Source organism: Ranitomeya imitator, chromosome 3 (genome assembly GCF_032444005.1).
Source record: "Ranitomeya imitator isolate aRanImi1 chromosome 3, aRanImi1.pri, whole genome shotgun sequence".
Lineage (NCBI taxonomy): Eukaryota > Metazoa > Chordata > Amphibia > Anura > Dendrobatidae > Ranitomeya > Ranitomeya imitator.
Window position 1 is genome coordinate 280,593,628 of NC_091284.1, and position 20,327 is coordinate 280,613,954.

General features: G+C 42.9%; 1 protein-coding gene across 1 annotated transcript in view; it reads left to right on the plus strand.

The window, feature by feature from the left end:
* LOC138669768 (contactin-associated protein-like 5) overlaps positions 1-20,327 on the plus strand; it is a 1,597,333-nt gene that overhangs the window by 1,510,301 nt on the left and 66,705 nt on the right. Inside the window, exon 21 of the mRNA XM_069756498.1 lies at positions 8,820-8,907. Within this exon, the coding sequence (XP_069612599.1) occupies positions 8,820-8,907 (88 nt within the window). The remainder of the gene's footprint in view (positions 1-8,819; positions 8,908-20,327) is intronic.

Here is a 20,327-nt window from a genome sequence, read left to right on the forward strand (position 1 = left end):
AAATCTCCGAATATTGCAAATTCGACAATCGTAATGCGAACCGAACATTGAAATATTTGCGCATCTCTAGTCTTTGCAACTCTCCTTTCCAACGTGAAGAGTTCTTTAGTAGAAGGCCATTGTTACATGTTGAAAAAATTCTCATCAGACAATGCTAACAACAGGGGTGAGGCTTCTACTTTCCCAGCCAAGGAGGAAAGGAGAAGGAGACACACAGCAGAGATCAAAGACCTTGGCCAATTTCATGGCACCATCCCAGAGTCCAGGGCTTGATGACTGGTTATTTTTGAACAGGAGGATAAAGTTTTTAACCACTTTCTGAAATCAGGCGCGAAAGTACGCCAATGTCGGACTCCCGCACCTTTCCGGGCACATGACAGCAGATATATACAGCTGACATGTGCCCGCAACAGCTATGGGTGGAATAACGATCCATCCGTGGCTGTTAACTCATTAAATGCCGCTGTCAATCTCTGACAGCAGCATTTAACTTGCGCTTACAGGAAGTACATCACTAAACCCACCCATCAGTGACCTCATCATGTGATTGTTTGTCACTTATGGGTTGGCATGGCAATCAGAGGTCTCCAGTAGACCTCTATGGTTGTCATAGCCAGATGACTATGAGCGCCGCCTGGTGGTCTGCGCTCATAGCAAGTGAACATTTCTCCTGCATCTTCACCTGTATAATAAAGACATCCCACAATGGACAAAATGCTCTTGATCTCTCACACATACTAGTAGTACAGTGTTAGAGGAGTAACCATACAAAAGATCAATTTAACTATCAAGGACACTCCAGAAAAGCTTGGGAAAAACCAGAGAATAACACACGGAGTATAAGTCCCATATTGAAAAGATAAAAATATACGTTTTTATTCATAGAACAATCAACTACAAAATTTAGAAACAGTTAATCATCACAAATATAATATAGACAGCAAGGGAACCTACGGATAACACTGAAATAGTCAAAGCAGCGGCAGCCCCTATGAATCACTGATGATATTTCATCCTAAAGTGCTACTAGTGCATGCTTGAGGTAAAAATACCATTCAGACCGGGTAACTAAAAGTCAGATTCTATCAATCCCACAGTGGGGTACCGCTCAACCACACGGCATATGTCATACTGAACCCGGTTCAACAGCTCTTACCCATTCAGCAGGTACACAGGGGTCACCGCTGCAGCCCCAACGTGCGTTTCGCATCGGCTTCATCAGGGGGCAATGCAGTGCATTGTAATGGGCCAGAATATATAATGCCCAGAGTTCCGAATCAGGTGCGCATAATTGCGACGCATGTTTCACGTCGGTCGTGCCGGGAATTGCATCCTGCGCGGCATCCAACCTGGCGCCACGGTTCACAGTCACGTACAAGTGACGCCACTGGACCGCAAGCGTCATTACAAGGCGCCGCCCACAATGCCCGACGGCAGACCACGACAGACATGCGCACTAGGCACCATCAGCAGGTAATGTGAACAAAGAAAAACACCGTCCATCTCTATAGAGATTTACACATGACAGCGTGCTATAAGTGCATAAATGAGAAGGGAAAAATATGTAAAATGAAAAAATAAAATTTTTTACATGACGGGAGTGAATGTGAAAATAAGGGGGAACATCTAGACACACCAAATAATTAGGACATCGGAAATAATAAAACATAATAAAATATATATACCGTAAAGTGACAGTGAAAGCATAGTAATATCAACCATTGCGTATATATATCAGAACCGGGCTAATACTGGTCATAGCCCCCCATAAACCTATATCTGGTGCATAAAATTCCACCCTCAACACAGTGAGTGACACAAATAGAAAATAATAACAATATATTGAGATATTATACATATATATAAAGAAATACAAATACAAAAAGCATAATTCAAATGTGAAGAGATATCCACTTTGTACTGCAAGCCAGAAGATATTCCATTTTTCGATCTTCTGCATGATCCAAGTGAGAAGACCTGATGACAGTACTTCAATCAGGAACAATGCCATACTGATCTACAAATCCTATCTGGAAGACTCTATACATTAGCACATATATGATGAAGGGCATATAGAAAACTACATAAGAAATAATAAAAAGACATAAACAAATAATTAATCAAAAATACAACACACAACACAAAAAATACATAAAAACATTTAAAATAAAATGGAGACGTATTATTATAAAAAGGAACTGAAACTGAGATGTTCATTGAGCCCTAATTGGGAAATGGTATTTAATAGAGTTATCCATCTACATTCGCATTGTGCCAATCTACGCTTCAAATCACCTCCCCTGATGCCAGCATGCACCCTGTCAATCCCCCATATTTTTAAGCATTTGGGGTTACATTGATGGTGTAAGCGAAAATGTCTGGGTATTGGTTTCAGATTGTCCACATCGTCCACGTCTCGGGCTCCCATAATGTCACGTACGTGTTCATGGACGCAAATGCGCAATTCGCGTAAGATTAATCCAACATAAATTAAATTGCACGTACATACAGCGTAGTATACCACGAAGGTAGAGCTACATGTAATGTGCTCCCTTATTTGAAAGTTTTTTCCATCCGATAACGTGAACGATGCGGATCTCACCAAGTTCTTACACGCGAGACACATGGAAAAAAAAAACATTTTTCTGTTGTCCCACACCTAAAAGACTAGGGGTTTTCGTGACATAGTGGCTATGTACCACCATGTCACGTATATTAGCATTTCTGCGTGCTGTCATCAGAGGCCAGTCCGACAGATGTTTATGTAGCATTGAATACTTCAATAAGACAGACCAGTGTTTATGATAGATATCATCATGTCCCATCTGTGATTGTACGTAGATACAAATCTTGGTTGCCCATCCCATTCTCTTTTCTTTTATTACCCTTTTTCCCTCAACCAGTAAATCATTTCTTTTGGTCTTTTTAGCTCTTAGGTAACCCTTCTTAATCGAACGACCACTATACCCACGTGCTTTAAACCTCTCCCCAAGGTCCACAGCCTGCCCCTCAAACATAGAGTCAGAGGTACAAATCCTTCGAGCGCAAAGGAATTGTCCTATGGGGATGGCCCTTATCGTGGAGGGTGGATGTGAAGATAAGGAGTGCAGGAGGGCATTGACAGAGGTCTCCTTTCGGTACATATCCGTGTAGATTGAGCCATCATCTTGCACCTTTAGAATGATGTCAAGGAAGGAGATTTCTTTTTGGTGGTACATATAGGTGAGCCTGATATTGGATTCATTGTGATTGAGGCCAACAATGAAATCCTGCAATCCAGAGACAGGGCAATGCCAGATGAACAGAACATCATCGATATATCTATACCAACCGAGAATTTGGGGGGTGGCCTGTGCTCCGCCATAAAAGATCTCTCTCTCCCAAAAACCCCAAAACAAATTAGCATATGACGGCGCACAGGCTGCCCCATTGCAGTGCCCTGTCTCTTAAGAAAAAAACGGTCCTTAAAAACAAAAAAATTGTGTGTCAACACAAAATCCACTAACTCCAATATCAGCTCACGTAGGTCTGCCTCCAAATTGCTTGACTCAAGGCAAAACCTCGCCGCCCTCATGCCATTCACATGCCGAATACTGGTGTACAAAGATTCAATATCTGCTGTTACCAGATCGTCCCTCTCCACGATAAGGCCATCAACCCGTTTAAGGATGTCCGTCGTGTCCCTGACATAGGAGGGCAGCGTCTCAACCTGTGGTCTAAGGTAATGTTCAATGAACTTACATGTCGTGTCGCATAGCCCTCCTATGCCAGAGACAATCGGACGCCCTGGTGGAGAGACAGGATCTTTATGGACCTTGGGGAGGAGGTAAAAAGAAGGTATCACCGGATTTTGAGGTAAAAGTCCACCCAAAACCCTTTTAGTTATTAACCCTCTCTCAAATGCCAATTCCAAAATAGTCTGGAGCTGGCTCTGAAATTTTGGGAGAGGGTTTTGCGTCAATTGGGTATATGTGTCCTTGTTTTTTAGCTGTCTAAAGGCCTCCTTTTCGTACCTCTCCACGGGCCAGATGACCACGTTTCCCCCCTTGTCTGCGGGTTTAATTACAACATCATCCCACATTTTAATCTCCAGCAAAGCCTGCCTCTGCTCTTTGTTCAGGTGATCTCTTTTTTTATAATTATTAATCCTTTTGAAATTTTCTGTTACCAATTTAGTGAAGATCTCCACCTGAGGGCAAAGGGACAAGGAGGGAAAGGTGGTAAATCTGGCTGAAATATTAGGTGGAGAGGCACTCACCCCAATCTGGTTGGACTCCTGCTCCAATTCTTCAAGATTTTGTAATGCCTCCAATTCGATTGGGTCAGTTATCCCAGACGTAGAGGAGGACCGTAGATGTAGTTTTTTAAGAATGATCTTCTGAGCAAAAAGTTGAAGGTCTTTCAAGGCTATAAAAAAATCAAAATTATTAAAGGGGGAAAATGATAAACCAAGCTCCAGGACTTCTTGTTGTGGTCTGGAGAGATCATGTGAGGACAAATTTATTACCTCTAAATTGCTGGTTTTAGGTATTTTATCCACTTGAGGGGAAGTCGTCAATTTTCTTTTGTTATTAGATCTTCCACTTCTCCAATCATTGTTTCTCACATGATCTCTCTTATTCCAATAAGACTTAGAGCCATCTACACTTGATGTTCTGTCCTCAGCTGAGGATACTGATGACACTGAGGTGGAGCAGCTCCTAGGGTACTTCTTATTATATAGGGTACGTTTATGCCACCTATATACCCGATCCTGTTGTTGGTCTCCCAGGTCACGTTGGTATTTTTTTGTTTTATTTTGTACCAATTCCGTTTCCTATTTTTTCACAGCTACATCCACTTCATTTTTAAATTTTGTCACCATTTCTCCCGTAAGACATTTGTTAATTTCATCCTGTATCATTAGTTTTAGACAAAAGTTCCATAAATTTCTTGGAGCATGCGGAATAAGCATCCTCCCACTGCCTAATAAAATCAGGATCATCCACCACAAAAGAAGGAAACACTTGAACTCTCAACCCTCTGGGAATAAGGCCACATCCCAGATAGCGTTCCAAAAAGGCTCGATTCCGCCATAGGCGGGTACGTCTATTAAGCAGTTCCTTATATTTAAATGTCAAATTACTTGTGTCTCCAGATTTAAAATCAACAGTGCTCCCAGATCCCTCACTGAATACTCTATCCAGCTGAGTAAGCCACGCTTTTTCGCGTTCAAGAAAATCCATTTGCTCCACAGTGGTTGCTATGAATAAAAACGTATATTTTTATCTTTTCAATATGGGACTTATACTCCGTGTGTTATTCTCTGGTTTTTCTCATGCGTTTCTGGAGTGTCCTTGATAGTTAAATTGATCTCTTGTATGGTTACTCTTCTAACACTATACTACTAGTATGTGTGAGAGATCAAGAGCATTTTTGTCCATTGTGGGATGTCTTTATTGTATTTGCCTCTGTGTTTTCACAGCAACCACTGTGGAGCAAATGGATTTTCTTGGTGGTGGATGACCCTGATTTTATTAGGCAGTGGGAGGATGCTGCTTCCGCATGCTCCAAGAAATTTATGGAACTTTTGTCTAAATCTAATGATAGTCAATTGAAGGAATTGGATATTGAGCTTAAGAAAATACAGGATGAAATTAACAAATGTCTTACGGGAGAAATGGTGATAAAATTTAAAAATGAAGTGGATGTAGCTGTGAAAACATGGGAAACGGAATTGGAACAAAATAAAACTAAAAAATACCACGGACTTATACTCCATTTGTTATTCTCTGGTTTTTATCTTCGCCTGTATGTAGCAGAGCCAAATCAGACAACTGCTGTTTCTAGTCTCCCATGGAAACTATTGATATACCTTGTAGGAAAGAAAAAGCGCAGATAGAGTCTTATCTCGCTATTTAAAGGAAGATTCGCCTGTAATGGAACTGCTAACCTGATGAAGAAAATTCATAGGCATATAGTGTTGGCTGCCGGAAATCCACCGATCAGCACGCGACCGTAGCTAAATCGCTGAATAGGAGGATTTGTGGGTTATGATCCACACTGTCAGCTCATCCAGAAACAGACAAAGTGTACAATTGAACAGTGGTTTATTCTACGCGTTTCAGAGTACATATGACTCCTTCTTCAGGAAAATACCACCGGTATACCAAGTGGCATTATCCTGAAGAAGGAGTCATCGTGTAAAATAAACCGCTATTTAATTCTACACTTTGTCTGTTTCTGGATGAGCTGGCAGTGTGGATCATAACCCACAAATCCTCCTATTCTGCGATGGAGACTATTGAATCATGCAAAAAATAAAAAAAAATATTTGAAAATTATTAGAAAAATAAAAAATTTAAAAGTTCAAATCACCCCCCTTTCACCCCATTAAAAATAAAACAATAAAAAATCAAATATACACATATTTGGTATCTCCGTGTTCAGAATCGTCAAATCTATCAATATTAAAAAAATTATCTCGGTCATTAAATGGCATAATAAGAAAAAAAGTCAAAATGCCAGAATTACATTTTTTTGGTCGTCACAACAAAAATCAAGCCCTCACATGGCCATATTGACCAAAAAATAAAAAAGCTATGAAATTACCTTTGGTAATGAAGGGGTTAACCTCAGAAATTGAGAATTTTGATAAGGAATTATCGAATCTGGCAGACAAAGAAGCAGAAGTATAATTATGCATAGAAAACTACGTCTATCTGTCTGGGATCGCAGCACACACTACTTCCAACTGTAGGGGTGTCTTTGATCCATCTGACAGCATCCGTTATCTGGTTCATCCCTGTCTTATAATCAGTCAGCTATTATTTTGATGATAGTGCACAAAGTATTGTGTGCTGCTATCCCAGACAGACAGACATGGTTCTTTATGTATAAGTATACTTATATGTGTGTGTGTTTAGATAGGGGTTTGCAGGGAAATTGAGGGATTGCCAACATTGAGCGGGAGCACCATGTGGAATCATAATGGCAGTTCACTTTCAGCATTTTAGTGAACATCGTAAAAAACAACAACTGTGGGATTGCACTGTTTCCCTGGCTTTGCACTGCCTTCAAGTTTGTATGTATTACCCTGGCTTTGTACTTGTGTAAAGCCTTAATGAATGTATGAGTAATGAGGCCTGTCAGTTGTTGTCTTTCAGGGGTGTATGAATGACCCTCCAAATAATTTTTTCTAGTTTTGCACTTTATGCTAAATTTTTATGAGTGTAGAAGTACGTCAATTACACCTTCAAAATATTTACATTAAGTTAATTTTTTTGGGATTCAATCAATCAGTCATTCATACATTTTAACAGTTATTGCTACATTACAGTAGAATGTAAAACTGCAAAAAATCTTTGAAAAATGTTTTTGGATTCAGTTTCTCATCTGTAGAGTATTATGTGCTTTGGAGTAAATTTCAGTGGTATGTAATTCTCCAAAAATGTGTTCCAAAATTCATCTGGTTTCAATTGCTCATCCATAGAGTATTATGTCTTCTTGGGTACATTTCGGTGCTACCTAACCCTCCCCAAATTGGTCAAAAAGTTAAAAGTATTATATTCCTCATTCATAGAGTATTACGAGAAATCTACCTACTTCAATTACTCATCCATACAGTTTTACGTGTTTTCTGTTACATTTCAGTGTTAAATAAAACTAAAAAAAAATTACCAATTTTTTTATTGATTCAATTACTGATCCATACATTATTACATGCTATCTGTTACATTTCAGTGGTATATAAAAATAAAATACCTTGATAAAAAAAAAGTTTATGGATTCAGTGATTCATACATGCACTAGCTTAATTCTTGTTACATTTCGCTGGTATATTAAACTTTTAAAAAGTTTCCAAAATTTTTTTTTTTATTCAATTATTCCTGCATACAGTTTAACATGCTTTGTGTAAATCTACGGTGGGTTAAAAGTTTTAAAAAACACTTGGCCTGGTACAGTTCACAAAATATTTTTGGTCAAAAATTGACTATTGTCATACATACTGTGGAACCTGCCTTATGTGAAATTTCTTTGGTTTGAAATAAAAAACAAACACAGTGTACACTTTCTTAACATTTTCATGAGGCCCTCCAATTTGTTGCACTCTGCATAACTTTTAGGAGTAGCACAAATATACTTTGCTCACAATACTTGAATTAATTGCTTCAGTCTGTGCCCTCAAGTTTTTGTAGATTACCCTGCTTCTAATTATTGGATGGCTTTGCACTCTGCAGAACTTTTAGTAGTGTGGGAGTACCACAACTATACTTTGCAACAATATTTAAATGAGGTACTACAGTTGGTACTTTCAAGGCAGTATGGATAACCCTTGTTGTAATTTTTGGAAGGTTTTTGCAATTTTTTCAAAGCCTATATAAGTCTATGAGTACCAATACATGACAATTTGAATAGAATCTGTATAAGCCCTCTTTTATGTCTAATACAGGTTATATTTGAGTCCCTCTTACATCATATTTTGGCAGTTCTTGATTCTTTCATAAATTACACTGAAATTTCCAATTTTTTACAAAAAAATTTCAATTTTGATTTTACTGAAACTTTTCCCGCGAAATGTGTGATTAGTTCCTCAAGCCTTTTAACATCCTACCAGCAGATCAGGTACAATTTTTAAAACAGCAGTCCATTGTAGTCTCTATGCTTGATTTCTTGATAACCTTTCAACTCTAAATATAAAAAAGTACTGTGACTACAGGTTGTTGTAGTCTGTTACCATGGAGATACATAACTGCATAGAGTCTATTACAGACTACATAAAGAAGGTCTGACATAACTGAGAAGTGTTGGTTCTCACTCACAATTATTTTTTTTTTCAGCTTGACAAGACAATTAAGCAGAGGCAGAACTTCTTATCAGACGTCTACTTTAGAGCGATCAAATCTCTGACACTGGGTCGGGTTCTAGGTGAGTCTCTACATTAATCATTTGATCACTTTTATCAACAATTAAAGAGGATGGGACAAAAGCAGCGGGCTGCTCTGTTATTATCCAACACTTTCTAACAGATTAGTATTATTATTATACTATTATTATTATTATTATTATTATTATTTATTAACCTGTTCCCCTGGCATGAATTCTGGTACAAATTTAGCCAATTTTCTATGGCTTTATTAAACGGGTTAATAGTTTGAAGAAAATGTATGTTTGAATTTGATACTGTTTTTTATCAGGAGAAACATGTATTCTTATGTGTATTTCTTTCTTGTAAAAAAACAAAGATATGGGGCACAAATGCAGTTTTCTTCAATTCTGTGTGTAATTATTCGTAATAACACTTTTCCTTTTCTATGCCTTGAGATTTATTTCTGTATATGCTCTGAATACATGGATAACAATTATGGTGGTGTGTTATTTTATTAGACAAGTATATGGTCTAAAATATACTGATGTATTTTACAAAGGAAATTATATTTTAGAAAATTGGATATGGCCATAAATGCTGGGGAATAAACCATTTAGATATAGTTTGTAGTTTCTGTTTAGGTCATTCTGTTTTTTTGATGCTTTTCTGAAATAGAACCTGAGATGATAAAAAACAAAACAGAGATATGTTATTTCAAGTGATCTTATGCTGCACAAACTACTAGTTGGAGATAGGAAAAAAGCCAGCTCACCACAGTTGCCTAGCCTCTCCAGAGCACAGAATGAACAACGCTACCACCGATGTTGATGAGAACTTAGTAGAAGAAATCCAGCTCAACATAAAATCTTCAGCTTTATTTGTATATAAGTAAAACATCTTCACATGTGTAAGGTTCCAGAGCGGAATAGTCGTTGATGAACTGCTGCTTCTGCACGCTGTGGCACCCTACAGGAGAATCGTGTCCCAGTCCCGGTGTGCTGTTAGGTGTGGGCTGCATCACACTCACTTGTGGGCCATAGACCTCCACTGACTCCAGGCTTCCATCTTCAGGAACCGCCGCACACAATCCAGGAGACGCCAAGTACTTTTTAACAGTCAAACTTTTACTGAACAGTTCTCAATCATTATAGTGGAGCATCTGGGATAGGACACGACAGGTTACAGTCTTTACCTCAGGTTCCGGTCATAACTACAGCCTTAGCACTCGTTCCCCATAGAGCATCCCTTTTCTTGCTGTCTCATCCCTTTTCTTGCTGTCTCCACTACCTCTAGGAATCCCACTCCATTGAGAAATGCGTTGATGTCCTGAAGATTTTACACCCCTAAGTTGGGTTTCTTCTACATTCACAAACTATTGGCCACTGGTCAAAACTTTTTCCTATCCCTTCTATGCAGGATGATACCAACGTCCTTTTTTTTTTGTTTTTATTTTTAACTGGTAATTTAGAATGTTGCCCATTTTGGCCTAAATATGATGCAGTTTGCAGTGATAATTTTCAAGCACCATGTGTTAGGAGTCGAGTTTCCTCTGCTGCACAGGGGGAATCTCGATCCGTGTCTGCTGCGGTCTCCCATTCTGCTTCGGCCGCAGTGGGCTCTGCTCAGCAGAGGCGTCGCTCCCAGCGTCTCGCTGGGACTGATTCTGTGCAGAGGGTTACTGCTGCCTTTTCTGGCTCTCCTGTTGTACCCTGCACTGATCTGCGGCGAGCGAGCTTCTCTGGGACTAAGTCCTTATTTGCACACACTGAGCATGCCCAGGGCAAGATCTCCCGTTGGAGATCGAGGGTCACATGCTTAGGTACTGCAGCACATCCCATTGGTCCTCCTGGCAGGTCCTGAAAGGGCAAAACTTCTGTAGCAGCTTCCTGTGCTGCAACTATATAAACTGCGCATGACCGCACGGCCATGCGCTAGTATTGTCTTGATAATGTGTGTGTGTAGATGGATGTATGTCGATGGATGAAAGCTCCTAAGTATCCCTCCCTAGTGTTGTTGACTGCTCGCGGATGATGGCAGCTATCTAGCGCCCGATTAACCATCTGCACGTAACACACATCACAGCGTCCAGTTGCTGTGTCCGCCAGTACGGCGCCGTGCGCTTCCTCTGCGCTTTCCTTACCCAAGCCTGGGTGGTTAGTGGCGTCCGTCAGTGCGGCACCGCACACACTCTCGTGCCTTTATATTCTATTTATTAGTTTCCTTACACACCCAGTTGCGGTGTTGTGCCAGCAAGTGTCTAATCGGACTTCAATCCTGAGTAGGGGTTGAGTTCGCTGACTTCTTGCTCGCGCTCTATGTGCGGTACTGCGGTCCTGTGACGCAACAGGATCGCTTCCTTCACGCAGGGTGAAGTTAACGCATGTGTGTATACTTTGTACCGCCATATGGTCCGTCTTACTAGCAGCAGGGTCTTTACCTGCATGGTGGACCTCGGACTGCGAACGCACCTAGTTTCATATCATCTATACTTGGTGCGTTCCACCGGTCCTTAACATAATACTAGCGCCAAGGTCTGGCTAGTAATGACGGACGATCAGCGTCTACAGCGGTCCATGCAGCAGCTGGAGGGAAGGTTGGCGGCTCTAGAGCGTTCAACCTCAGCTGTGGATGTTACTGCTGTCGCTGTTCAGGCTGCAAGTGTGGCTGCAGCTACCTTGTCCACTGCCGCCCCTGTACCGACGCTATCTCGCCTCCCGCTACCAGAGAAATTTTCTCGTGACAGTAAGTCCTGTAGGGGTTTCGTGAGTCAGTGCTCAATACATCTCGAGCTTCTGGCCTCTCGTTTCCCTACAGAGCGGGCTAAGGTGGGCTTTATAATTTCCTTATTGTCGGACAGGGCGTTGCAGTGGGCTACGCCGCTGTGGGAGCGTGGCGATCATGTGGTGCAGAGTGCTCCGTTATTCCTGAGCACTCTGAAACAGGTCTTTCTAGGACCTCGTGTCACCATGATACGGCGCTCCAACTGTTGGCACTGACTCAGGGCTAGTCCTTGGTCAGCCTTTTTGCCGTCCACTTCCGCACTCTAGCATCTGAGCTGGAGTGGTCGGATAAAGCCCTTATCCCTATATTTTGGAGGGGGCTGGCTGACCACGTTAAGGATGCTCTGGCCACTAGGGAGATTCCCGCCACACTGGAAGAGTTAATAACAGTATCTACTCGCATTGACCTCCGTTTTCATGAGCGGAGGTTAGAGCGAGCCCAGTGTAGGCAGAGGTTTCGGCTGTCTCCCACCTTCGCCAAACCATTGGAATCTACAGTCCAGGCTCCTGAGTTCCATGAACCTAAGGTGGTGTCACGAGCGGGATCTAAGTCCCAGACCGCTCGCGCACTCCAGGGTTGCCATGTATGCCAACAGTCAGGACATCTTGCCACCAGATGTCATCAGCGGTCGAGGAAACGTCAGCGTCTAGCGGTAGTAGGTGGAGGTGCACTAGACACTGCGACGTTTGCCTCTAAATTGTCCTTTAAGGGGACAATTACCTTTGACTCATCCTCCCACTCAGTAGACCTCTGCGTGGATTCTGGGGCGGAGGGCAATTTTATGTCTTCTGCCTTCGCCCAACGTCACGCAATACCCCTGGTTATGCTATCTCAACCAGTAACGGTACGAGTGGTGAATGGGTCGACACTCCCCGCACAGATAACACATCAGACCATCCCTTTTACTCTGTCCATGTCGCCATCCCATCAGGAGATTATTTCTCTGCTCATAATTCCTGAGGGTATTGATGAGGTCCTGTTGGGGATACCTTGGCTACGGTACCACTCTCCTCACATCGAGTGGTCCTCAGGCAGAATTCTGGGATGGGGTGAATCATGTGGGGGTAGGTGTCACCGAGAGTGCGTTCAGGTTGCTACTACTGAGGTACCCGCAGATCTATCCTCTCTCCCCAAGCAATATTGGTCTTACGCAGACGTGTTCTCCAAAAAGGCGGCGGAGACCCTTCCGCCCCATCGCCCCTATGACTGTCCTATCGATCTCTTGCCTGGTGCGGAGCCTCCCCGGGGTCGAGTTTATCCATTATCTCTCCCGGAGACGGAGGCCATGTCTCAGTACATTCAAGAGAATCTGGCAAGAGGGTTTATCAGGAAGTCAGTGTCACCTGCTGGGGCAGGGTTCTTCTTCGTGCAGAAGAAGAATGGGGAACTACGTCCATGCATAGACTATAGGGGTTTTAACGCTATCACCGTTAAGAACAAGTATCCTTTGCCCTTGATATCTGAGCTCTTCGATAGGCTTCGGGTAGCTAGAGTGTTTACTAGAGTTGAGCGACCTTGACCTTTTTAGAGTCGAGCCGGGTTTTGCGAAACCCGACTATGTCCAAAGTCGGGTCGAGTGAAATCGGCCGATTATGACGTAAAGTCGGGATCGACCGAAACACGAAACCCAATGCAAGTCAATGGGGCAGCATAGTCGGCAGTGAGTGGGGGCCAGGAAAACACCTAGAGTGCCCATTTTAATGTCAAAACCATCCATTCTTCTTAATGAAGCTTGTCAAGCGTAATTTACCTTATAATAATTGGAAGGCATTTGAAATTGGGGGTCATTTGGCTAAAGTTGTGGGGGGTAGGGCTGGTTCAAGTAATTAGTGGGCCCAGGAAATCTGGACCACGTCACGGCAGTGGAGCAGGGAGAGGTAAGTATTTCAACTTTGCAAGTGCTGTGAACCTGAGCAAGCAGGGGGGGCCCACTCGTTGGCATTGGCACTGGCACAGGGCCCCTCAAAGTACAGCGGTGTGTTTGCACGGCGGGGGCGCCTCCCACCGGCAGCAACACTTTTGCGTACTATGAGAGGCCCTGTGCCAGTGACGTCGCCAACTAGTATTCCTCCCCCCACCTGATGAAGGAACCTGCACTTTCATCTGCACCTTCCTCTTTGTCCCCGTGTAAGGTGGTATGGTATGCGGGAAGAGCAACCTGACTTTCAGCAGGGTCACAATGTTGTTGTGTAGCGTGCACGGGGAATGTTGCGTTATGGGTCAATGTACCAGCAGACTCATCTATCACTGGCTGGGCAATGGGCAGGATGAGGAGGAAACACAGATATAGACCCAAAGAATAAAGTTGGCTAAATGCAGTTCAAAATTGGTAACACAGGAATAACCAGGGGGCATTGCAGTGGAGGACAACTGGAATGAGAGGCTGACACAGAGAGTAGGGCCAAATCAGTAAGTAGTCGAAATGCAGTTCAAAATTGGCAACCGTAGTAAACAGGCGGCACAGCTTTGTTCAGTGGAGGAGAACAGCAAGGAGTGGCAGACACCGATAGTAGGCCCCAACCCAACTAGTAGGCCAAATGCAGTCTAACATTAACAACTACTTAACGAGAGGCTGAAAATGGTATTTCAGGACAGGAAACCAGGAGAACAGCAAGGAGTGGCAGACACCGATAGTAGGCCCCAAACCAACTAGTACGCCAAATGCAGTTGTTCCATTTAACCACAATTTAATGAGAGCCTGAAGATAGAAGCTCAGGAAAGGCAACCTGGGGAACACCTTGGAGTGTAACACACCATCTCTCTCCACCCCATACCCATTTTGTAGGCCTAATGCTGTGTACTTTTCTACAACTACTAAACGAGAGTCGGAAGACCGAAGCAATGGCAAGGAAACCTGGGGAACACCTTGGAGTGTAACACACCATCTCTCTCCACCCCATACCCAATTTGTAGGCCTAATGCAGCCTACTTTCCGACACCTACTAAACGAGAGCATGAAGATCGAAGCTCAGGAAAGGCAACCTGGGGAACACCTTGGAGTGTAACACACCATCTCTCTCCACCCCATACCCATTTTTTAGGCCTAATGCAGTGTACTTTTCTACAACTACTAAACGAGAGTCGGAAGACCGAAGCAATGGCAAGGAAACCTGGGGAACACCTTGGAGTGTAACACACCATCTCTCTCCACCCCATTCCCCATTTTTTAGGCCTAATGCAGCCTACTTTCCGACACCTACTAAACGAGAGCATGAAGATCGAAGCTCAGGAAAGGCAACCTGGGGAACACCTTGGAGTGTAACACACCATCTCTCTCCACCCCATACCCATTTTGTAGGCCTAATGCTGTGTACTTTTCTACAACTACTAAACGAGAGTCGGAAGACCGAAGCAATGGCAAGGAAACCTGGGGAACACCTTGGAGTGTAACACACCATCTCTCTCCACCCCATACCCAATTTGTAGGCCTAATGCAGCCTACTTTCCGACACCTACTAAACGAGAGCATGAAGATCGAAGCTCAGGAAAGGCAACCTGGTGAAAACCTTGGAGTGTAACACAACCTGTCTCTACACCCCATACACAATTAGTAGGCCTAATGCAGCGTAGTTTCCAACAGCTACTAAACGAGAGCCGGAAGATCGAAGCTCAGGAAAGGCAACCTGGGGAACACCTTGGAGTGTAACACAACCTCTCTCTACACCACGGAAGGGCTGATTCTTAGGAAGGAAGGCTGTTGTAAATAAGCATTGCGCGTCCGAGGGTGATTATATTCTTATTCGGTATCTACTCACCCTCGGACGCGCCATGCTTCTTGATTTGTAATTAATGTTTATTTGCAATGTGCTTTTGACTTACTCAATTATTTTTTTAATTATTGATTTTATTAAATTAATAGTTTAACATCTTATTGGAAATAATTTAAAGGAGACGCGACAGGACAACACTCGGTGGATGCCATATCTGTGTTAACAACTCCAAAAAACTTTCAGTTAACTTCTTGCAGGAGAAAGAAATTGTAGCTGTTGGACCTTTGTAGTACAGTTCCAGATATTTGTTGTGTGTTTGTTTTGATTGTTAAAATGTCTGCATTTGAGATCTCAACACGATCTTATTTTTTATAATCAAATTAATTTTTTAAATATTTTATTAGGTTGGTTCAAGGGGTACACGGGCCGCAGTAGACAGGTCAGTGGAGGCCTAGTGGAAGGAGGGACCGCAGATGCGCCACTGTTTCACCCATACACAATTAGTAGGCCTAATGCAGCGTAGTTTCCAACAGCTACTAAACGAGAGCCGGAAGATCGAAGCTCAGGAAAGGCAACCTGGGGAACACCTTGGAGTGTAACAACAACCTCTCTCTACACCACGGAAGGGCTGATTCTTAGGAAGGAAGGCTGTTGTAAATAAGCATTGCGCGTCCGAGGGTGATTATATTCTTATTCGGTATCTACTCACCCTCGGACGCGCCATGCTTCTTGATTTGTAATTAATGTTTATTTGCAATGTGCTTTTGACTTACTCAATTATTTTTTTAATTATTGATTTTATTAAATTAATAGTTTAACATCTTATTGGAAATAATTTAAAGGAGACGCGACAGGACAACACTCGGTGGATGCCATATCTGTGTTAACAACTCCAAAAAACTTTCAGTTAACTTCTTGCAGGAGAAAGAAATTGTAGCTGTTGGACCTTTGTAGTACAGTTCCAGATATTTGTTGTGTGTTTGTTTTGATTGTTAAAATGTCTGCATTTGAGATCTCAACACGATCTTATTTTTTATAATCAAATTAATTTTTTAAATATTTTATTAGGTTGGTTCAAGGGGTACACGGGCCGCAGTAGACAGGTCAGTGGAGGCCTAGTGGAAGGAGGGACCGCAGATGCGCCACTGTTTCACCCATACACAATTAGTAGGCCTAATGCAGCGTAGTTTCCAACAGCTACTAAACGAGAGCCGGAAGATCGAAGCTCAGGAAAGGCAACCTGGGGAACACCTTGGAGTGTAACAACAACCTCTCTCTACACCACGGAAGGGCTGATTCTTAGGAAGGAAGGCTGTTGTAAATAAGCATTGCGCGTCCGAGGGTGATTATATTCTTATTCGGTATCTACTCACCCTCGGACGCGCCATGCTTCTTGATTTGTAATTAATGTTTATTTGCAATGTGCTTTTGACTTACTCAATTATTTTTTTAATTATTGATTTTATTAAATTAATAGTTTAACATCTTATTGGAAATAATTTAAAGGAGACGCGACAGGACAACACTCGGTGGATGCCATATCTGTGTTAACAACTCCAAAAAGCTTTCAGTTAACTTCTTGCAGGAGAAAGAAATTGTAGCTGTTGGACCTTTGTAGTACAGTTCCAGATATTTGTTGTGTGTTTGTTTTGATTGTTAAAATGTCTGCATTTGAGATCTCAACACGATCTTATTTTTTATAATCAAATTAATTTTTTAAATATTTTATTAGGTTGGTTCAAGGGGTACACGGGCCGCAGTAGACAGGTCAGTGGAGGCCTAGTGGAAGGAGGGACCGCAGATGCGCCACTGTTTCACCCATACACAATTAGTAGGCCTAATGCAGCGTAGTTTCCAACAGCTACTAAACGAGAGCCGGAAGATCGAAGCTCAGGAAAGGCAACCTGGGGAACACCTTGGAGTGTAACAACAACCTCTCTCTACACCACGGAAGGGCTGATTCTTAGGAAGGAAGGCTGTTGTAAATAAGCATTGCGCGTCCGAGGGTGATTATATTCTTATTCGGTATCTACTCACCCTCGGACGCGCCATGCTTCTTGATTTGTAATTAATGTTTATTTGCAATGTGCTTTTGACTTACTCAATTATTTTTTTAATTATTGATTTTATTAAATTAATAGTTTAACATCTTATTGGAAATAATTTAAAGGAGACGCGACAGGACAACACTCGGTGGATGCCATATCTGTGTTAACAACTCCAAAAAACTTTCAGTTAACTTCTTGCAGGAGAAAGAAATTGTAGCTGTTGGACCTTTGTAGTACAGTTCCAGATATTTGTTGTGTGTTTGTTTTGATTGTTAAAATGTCTGCATTTGAGATCTCAACACGATCTTATTTTTTATAATCAAATTAATTTTTTAAATATTTTATTAGGTTGGTTCAAGGGGTACACGGGCCGCAGTAGACAGGTCAGTGGAGGCCTAGTGGAAGGAGGGACCGCAGATGCGCCACTGTTTCACCCATACACAATTAGTAGGCCTAATGCAGCGTAGTTTCCAACAGCTACTAAACGAGAGCCGGAAGATCGAAGCTCAGGAAAGGCAACCTGGGGAACACCTTGGAGTGTAACAACAACCTCTCTCTACACCACGGAAGGGCTGATTCTTAGGAAGGAAGGCTGTTGTAAATAAGCATTGCGCGTCCGAGGGTGATTATATTCTTATTCGGTATCTACTCACCCTCGGACGCGCCATGCTTCTTGATTTGTAATTAATGTTTATTTGCAATGTGCTTTTGACTTACTCAATTATTTTTTTAATTATTGATTTTATTAAATTAATAGTTTAACATCTTATTGGAAATAATTTAAAGGAGACGCGACAGGACAACACTCGGTGGATGCCATATCTGTGTTAACAACTCCAAAAAACTTTCAGTTAACTTCTTGCAGGAGAAAGAAATTGTAGCTGTTGGACCTTTGTAGTACAGTTCCAGATATTTGTTGTGTGTTTGTTTTGATTGTTAAAATGTCTGCATTTGAGATCTCAACACGATCTTATTTTTTATAATCAAATTAATTTTTTAAATATTTTATTAGGTTGGTTCAAGGGGTACACGGGCCGCAGTAGACAGGTCAGTGGAGGCCTAGTGGAAGGAGGGACCACAGACAGGCATCGAAGGCCTAAAATAATAACACATGGCTGTAGGCAATTTTAAATTGGTTCCAGGGGTACACGGGCAGCAGTGCCCTGGTCAGTGTAGTAGTAGTTGAAAGAATGGACCGCAGACAGGCATCGAAGGCCTAAAATAAAAAAATTGGGCTGGCTGTAGGCAATTTTAAATTGGTTCCAGGGGTACACGGGCAGCAGTGGTGTGGTCAGTGGAGGCCTAGTGGAAGGAGTGACCGCAGACAGGCATCGAAGGCCGAAAATAATAACACATGGCTGTAGGCAATTTTAAATTGGTTCCAGGGGTACACGGGCAGCAGTGGTGTGGTCAGTGGAGGCCTAGTGGAAGGAGTGACCGCAGACAGGCATCGAAGGCCTAAAATAATAACACATGGCTGTAGGCAATTTTAAATTGGTTCCAGGGGTACACGGGCAGCAGTGCCCTGGTCAGTGTAGTAGTAGTTGAAAGAATGGACCGCAGACAGGCATCGAAGGCCTAAAATAATAACACATGGCTGTAGGCAATTCTAAATTGGTTACAGGGGTACACGGGCAGCAGTGGTGTGGTCAGTGGAGGCCTAGTGGAAGGAGTGACCGCAGACAGGCATCGAAGGCCTAAAATAATAACACATGGCTGTAGGCAATTTTAAATTGGTTCCAGGGGTACACGGGCAGCAGTGGTGTGGTCAGTGGAGGCCTAGTGGAAGGAGTGACCGCAGACAGGCATCGAAGGCCTAAAATAATAACACATGGCTGTAGGCAATTTTAAATTGGTTCCATGGGTACACGGGCAGCAGTGCCCTGGTCAGTGTAGTAGTAGTTGAAAGAATGGACCGCAGACAGGCATCGAAGGCCTAAAATAAAAAAATTGGGCTGGCTGTATGCAATTTTAAATTGGTTCCAGGGGTACACGGGCAGCAGTGGTGTGGTCAGTGGAAGTCTAGTGGAAGGAGTGACCGCAGACAGGCTTCGAAGGCCTAACATAACAAACTTGGGCTGGCTGTAGGCACTTTTAAATTGGTTCCAGGGGTACACGGGCAGCAGTGGTGTGGTCAGTGGAGGCCTAGTGGAAGGAGTGACCGCAGACAGGCATCGAAGGCCTAAAATAATAACACATGGCTGTAGGCAATTTTAAATTGGTTCCAGGGGTACACGGGCAGCAGTGCCCTGGTCAGTGTAGTGGTAGTTGAAAGAATGGACCGCAGACAGGCATCGAAGGCCTAAAATAATAACACATGGCTGTAGGCAATTCTAAATTGGTTACAGGGGTACACGGGCAGCAGTGGTGTGGTCAGTGGAGGCCTAGTGGAAGGAGTGACCGCAGACAGGCATCGAAGGCCTAAAATAATAACACATTGCTGTAGGCAATTTTAAATTGGTTCCAGGGGTACACGGGCAGCAGTGGTGTGGTCAGTGGAGGCCTAGTGGAAGGAGTGACCGCAGACAGGCTTCGAAGGCCTAACATAACAAACTTGGGCTGGCTGTAGGCACTTTTAAATTGGTTCCAGGGGTACACGGGCAGCAGTGGTCTGGTCAGTGGAAGTCTAGTGGAAGGAGTGACCGCAGACAGGCTTCCAAGGCCTAACATAACAAAATTGGGCTGGCTGTAGGCACTTTAAATTGGTTCCAGGGGTACATGGGCAGCAGTGTATGGTCAGTGGAAGTCTAGTGGAAGGAGTGACCGCAGACAGGCTTCGAAGGCCTAACATAACAAACTTGGGCTGGCTGTAGGCACTTTTAAATTGGTTCCAGGGGTACACGGGCAGCAGTGGTCTGGTCAGTGGAAGTCTAGTGGAAGGAGTGACCGCAGACAGGCTTCGAAGGCCTAACATAACAAACTTGGGCTGGCTGTAGGCAC